Source organism: Monopterus albus, unplaced genomic scaffold (genome assembly GCF_001952655.1).
Source record: "Monopterus albus unplaced genomic scaffold, M_albus_1.0 scaffold86.1, whole genome shotgun sequence".
Taxonomy (NCBI): domain Eukaryota; kingdom Metazoa; phylum Chordata; class Actinopteri; order Synbranchiformes; family Synbranchidae; genus Monopterus; species Monopterus albus.
Genome location: NW_018127966.1, coordinates 1,814,357 through 1,819,443, shown reverse-complemented (window position 1 = coordinate 1,819,443; position 5,087 = coordinate 1,814,357). Strand labels below are relative to the sequence as shown.

The 5,087-nt window shown below is 39.2% G+C and overlaps 1 protein-coding gene across 4 annotated transcripts in view; it reads right to left on the bottom strand.

Moving 5' to 3' along the window:
• The window catches only part of gria2b (glutamate receptor, ionotropic, AMPA 2b), a 46,163-nt gene that overhangs the window by 17,766 nt on the left and 23,310 nt on the right, over nucleotides 1–5,087 (bottom strand). For all 4 annotated transcript variants that reach the window (XM_020607473.1, XM_020607472.1, XM_020607471.1 and 1 more), the window contains exon 3: nucleotides 4,465–4,704. In XM_020607473.1, coding sequence (XP_020463129.1) covers nucleotides 4,465–4,704 — 240 coding nt within the window. The remainder of the gene's footprint in view (nucleotides 1–4,464; nucleotides 4,705–5,087) is intronic.

The window sequence follows — 5,087 nt, the reverse complement described above, 5'->3', positions numbered from 1 at the left end:
CCCATCTTATGCACAATTCTTATCGCTCTTTTTTGTAATATATACAATGGTTGAAGTGAGCTTTTGTATGTATTTCCCCAGTTTTCAACGCCATACTCTAAGTATGGTAAAATCAATGAAGAATACAAAATGCGTAGTGCTTCCCATCCAAAATATATCTTACCTTTGCCAATATCGATATATTTTTTGCTATTTTGTGCTGAATATGTCTGATATGAGATTTCCAGGTGAATTTGTCATCAACTATGACACCTAGAAATTTAATTTCATATACTCGTCCTATATTAGCTCCCCCGATTTTCACTTGCAGTTCGTTATCTAGTCTACGATTCCCAAATACCATAAATTCAGTTTTATCCAGATTCAGAGATAGAATATTACTATCACACCATTTCTTTATCTTCTCAAGTTCCTGTGAAACCCGTCCAGAGAGTTGCTGTAGGTTTTCCCCGGATGCCCAATTCTTATGCACAATTCTTATCGCAACAGTCAACAATATTACATCCACCAAGCTGCCACTGCACTGGGGAACAGAGACTTCTCAAATTGTTCTGGCTTTAAAAAGTCAGTGGAGAATAAAAGGACATGAAATAGTGTGCAAAGTAGCATTCACCTGTTAGTAGTGAGTAGTCACAGCTGTGACATGGGAGTTCATGTATAGTGAAACTTCATTTTTAGTGAGATTAGTTCTTCTCTTTCAGTAATCTCATATGCATAAGCATAATATGATGTAAAACTATTCAGATGAGACAAGAAAAGACTCATAAATAATGCATAGATGAAAGCAGTTCAATGTCTACAAAAGCAACATCATATTAGCTCTCTATGCTTCAAGTTACTGTTTTTCCATGCACCGCAGTAAAGGTCCTCCCACAGGTGTCAACTTTCAGCATTATACCAACTGAAGCATAATTTAAATCAGTTAAGTGAGTATAGGGTTTGTTGAAATGCAAAGAAATTGCCTTTAGTACTGACATTAGAAAGTGCTCATCCTCCCATGGATGACACTAACTTTTTGAATTCATTTAGAGTTGTGTTTCTGAACATCCTGTGAAGTTCAGTCAGTGGTTTGAGTCCCATTCTCCCTGGTCCACATGTTGAAGTGTCCTTGGGCAGGACACTGAACCCCAAGTTGCCCCCAATGGCCAGAGCAGCACCTTACAGGGTGCTGTAGGTATAAGTAATAGTAATAAAAATAATAGTAATAAAACTCACATACCTTACACACACACACACCGATGGCGTGTGTGTGAGAGAGAGTTGGTGCTACAGATGGCTGGTTCTGTACCAGAGACAAATTCCTTGTGTGTGTAACATACTTGGCCAATAAAAGTGATTATCATCAACAAAATATCTGAATTTTATCTGCTAAATACTGAGAGCGACATATGGGCAACAGTTAATTCAGACCTGGTAGATGCTCTCAAAGCACTGAAAGGGACTGTTGAGAAGAAGCTGGAGAAAATGGGAGATGTAAATTATGAATACAGAGTGCAAAGGTTTGGAGTTTGCGAGAGTAAAGTTATTATGACAAAGACATTGTGGAGCTGCTTATTGTGGGGCTCTTTAGATTTATGATGGCATGGCCTGACACCCCCCTCTTTGGGGCCCAATAATGCATCGTCTTAACTCATATACACTCCCATTCTTTGGCACATTTAATTGTGTATTATTGACCACTAGATTCATCACTCTTCAGTTGTAGCACAGAGTGAGTGACTGGCTGTACCTTGCTGGTGGGACGGGAACAGGTTAGAGGCTGAAACAAACTTAGCTGGATGGCAATATCTCCAAACATCCACAGCAGCAGAAGTCTTGCCCACCTGCACTGTGGGTTGCAGCGTTTCTGTTGTTTTCCTTCCCTTTCTTGTTAATTCAAACGGCAGTACTACAAAATATTTAGTGAGTTCAGATAACCATCCCTATCTGCTCAGACTTACAGTATAGTGCATCCATTATCTAAACTGACAACAGTTGACAGTGGTGGTGTTGGTTCATCAGTTAGTCTCAATGTGCTAATTAAATTCATCATAACCAGCGGCAACTCTATTGCCTCCTCTCACTGAGAAACACCCACACACACACATCCTTGCATCATTTACCAACCTGCTCTGTCACTTTCTTTGTGTTTCGCCCCACAGTTCGGTTGCCATGGGAATGAGAGATCACACTGACCTAATTAGACAGCCATGCACTGATGAAATATGCACAACAGGCCATTTAGTGCCATCTTGAATGTGCAGTAGGTCAAACTCTAGCATTGACAAAAGAATCTAATAGTTGTAAAGGAACAGTATTTGATTCTGTTGCAGAAAAGCATTAAGTCTCTCATAAGGCACTGGCACGAACACGCCTTACAACTACTGTCATCAGACTAAACACCAGTGTAAAGGCAGCAGCAATCCCACTTCGATGAGCAGAATCACTTCCTACTCTCACACCTTAAGCCAGTGTATTATTTCAATCTTCTGGTAAGTCATCTTTGGGCATTCATGAGGTTTCATCCAACAGCCTCAAGGTGCTTTCTGAAACCAAACCTCCTCCTGTTAGCCTACTGAAAACAAAAATAATGAATGACTTTTGTTCTATAATGAGAAGTAAAACCTGAAAGTGGTGGACCCCTATTAGACAAAAAGAACCAACACTACATTGTTATTCTATTGTAACTAGATACCCCTGAGGTTTAAACTCTATTCTTTCATTGCATTTAAAGTATTAAAATACAAAGAAACCCTATCTGCAAAAGTAATTTCCCTTTTAGTGCTGCAGAAAGTTGCATTGTTCTCCAAGGCACGATGACACTTAAAAATCAGTTACATGGCACAGCAAAGATAGCACGCAAGCAGCAATTGTGTGTCCTTTATCATTTTTACACATGAATGTTTCCAACTCAGCTGTCTGCCTTTTTATTGTTATGCTGTGTGTGGAACAATGTCCAGACAATAAAGAAAAACTCAACTCAAAAAATGCAATCTTACAGCATTTCCAGACTTTGACTCCATCAGTCCTTCAAAAAGAATCATTGATGAAAGGGATCAAAGGAGAGAGACAGAACAGATTTGAATATGAAGCAAGTCTGGATATTAATACATAATTTTTCATCTTTGACTGCCTTGAATATATTCAGCCTATGGTCTCATCCAGGATTTCAAACACAGGTGCATAGGCTCAGAACTGTGACTCCAAGTATTTAACATATTCTACAAGAAAGTGGGAGTATTTTTAATCAGTGACATCATTATTGTTGTATTAATGATTTTTTTTTGTTTACCTAAATGTTCTGACTGGTAAATAATGACTGCTTTCTTTCAACATGTAATAATAAAATGCCTTGGGGCAGGTTTGCATGGCAGACTGACCAGGAGGTTGGTGTTGCTTGACACTGAGCTATAGCTTGTGAACAGATAATCATTAGTTTGCATCCTGCTTGCTATGGGTGTTTGTGTGTGTGCATCTTTGGTGTCAAGGTGGGTGGGTATAATTGTCCCCTCGCTAAAAAACACCACTGACCCAGAGACCAACAGTAAAAGACTGGGTAGCTTCCTGGTCTGAATCTAAGTTTACTGTGTGATTGTGCAGCAGAGCAGAAAAAGAATATACATACTCAACAATCCTTTTGGATCCTACACAGACAATCCCTTTGGCAAGAGTCAAAAGCCCCTCTGGTGGCTGAAGCACCTAAAATCTTTATATACAGTATCATTTATGCCCCAGAGATTCAGAAGCCATAGGAGTATTGTATTTAAAGATTCTTATTTGGTACAATTGTAAAGTCTTTAACAAATAACTGTTAAATAATTGCAGACAGAAAATTCAAGATGGATTATTGAGAAATGTCTCAATGTGCACAATTTGAATAGTGAAGCCAAATGAAACATTACTATGGGACCAGTATGTTCATATCTTGAACACGCAATGCAAACAAATCACATTTCTGTGCAGGGTAGGTGTGGCGGTTCACAGCAGTAGGGCACATCATCTCTACTGTGTGTCACATAAGTGACTGCCTCCCCTCCCCTTGATATTATACAAAACAGGCTCTCAAACACAGGAGGCGCCATTGTTGATTGTATGTGTCAAGCTGTTTGTCATGAACAAAAATACCTTTTATCCAGCTCCACCTATACTGTTCTACATACATGTGTTTTGCATATAACCGCTGTCTGTGTGGGAAATAAACCGAGCGCAGTTCTTGACTGCAGGATTGTATTGTAATAGACATAATACCCTTGTCTAAACAATCTGCAATAAAGACATTTCATCAGGGTGGAAGTAGCTACTTTTTCTAAAACGTACATCCCTTTAGACTCTTCCATGCTCTCCCGGTCCAACTACCAAAGTCACAAGATCAACAATTAACAGCGGCTTCTGCTTTTTAACACAAAGCCAACATTGGGGACAACTTGTGGGGAAGCAGAACTAGAAATATGCTTTCAAAAACAAGATAATGTGTCCGTGTCTTACCTCGATCGCTGTCGTACAGGTAGGCAAACTTGTCCCACTTGTAGTATTCGATAAGGCTGAGGAGAGGCCCCTTGATGTCAGGTCTCATCTGGATGATGAACTGCTGAGTCCCATCCAGAGGGAAGCTGGGCGTTATGAAGGAGACATGGAGCGTCCCACAGAATGACGTGATGGTGTTTACAGACTTCTTGTCATAAAATCCGAAAATGGCATACACTCCTCTTGAGAACTGTGAACAGACTGAAGCACAGGAAAGAGTATGTTAAGGTATGTTGCTTGATGTTTAGCACACATCCAGTAAATCTAGTGAGTTTTCCTTTCATACCATTTTGATTTGATTTGATTTATTCTTTCAAGCATGTAAAGACAGTTGATATGTCAACACACATAATTTTACACATATCCAACAAATGCTAATCCAATATCAGTTTGCTTATACCTAGTACATGCTTGAATGGAGTAGGAAGAAGTCAGACTTATCCAGTCCTACCCCATAACATCATCTTACCATCATTGGTTTGCAAGCAGTATCTCTACATAGATAATTCTCTTCTACACCACACAAGTAATATACTAAAAAATTATAACAGTGTTAACATTCTTACATAATTACATTCTTAAAT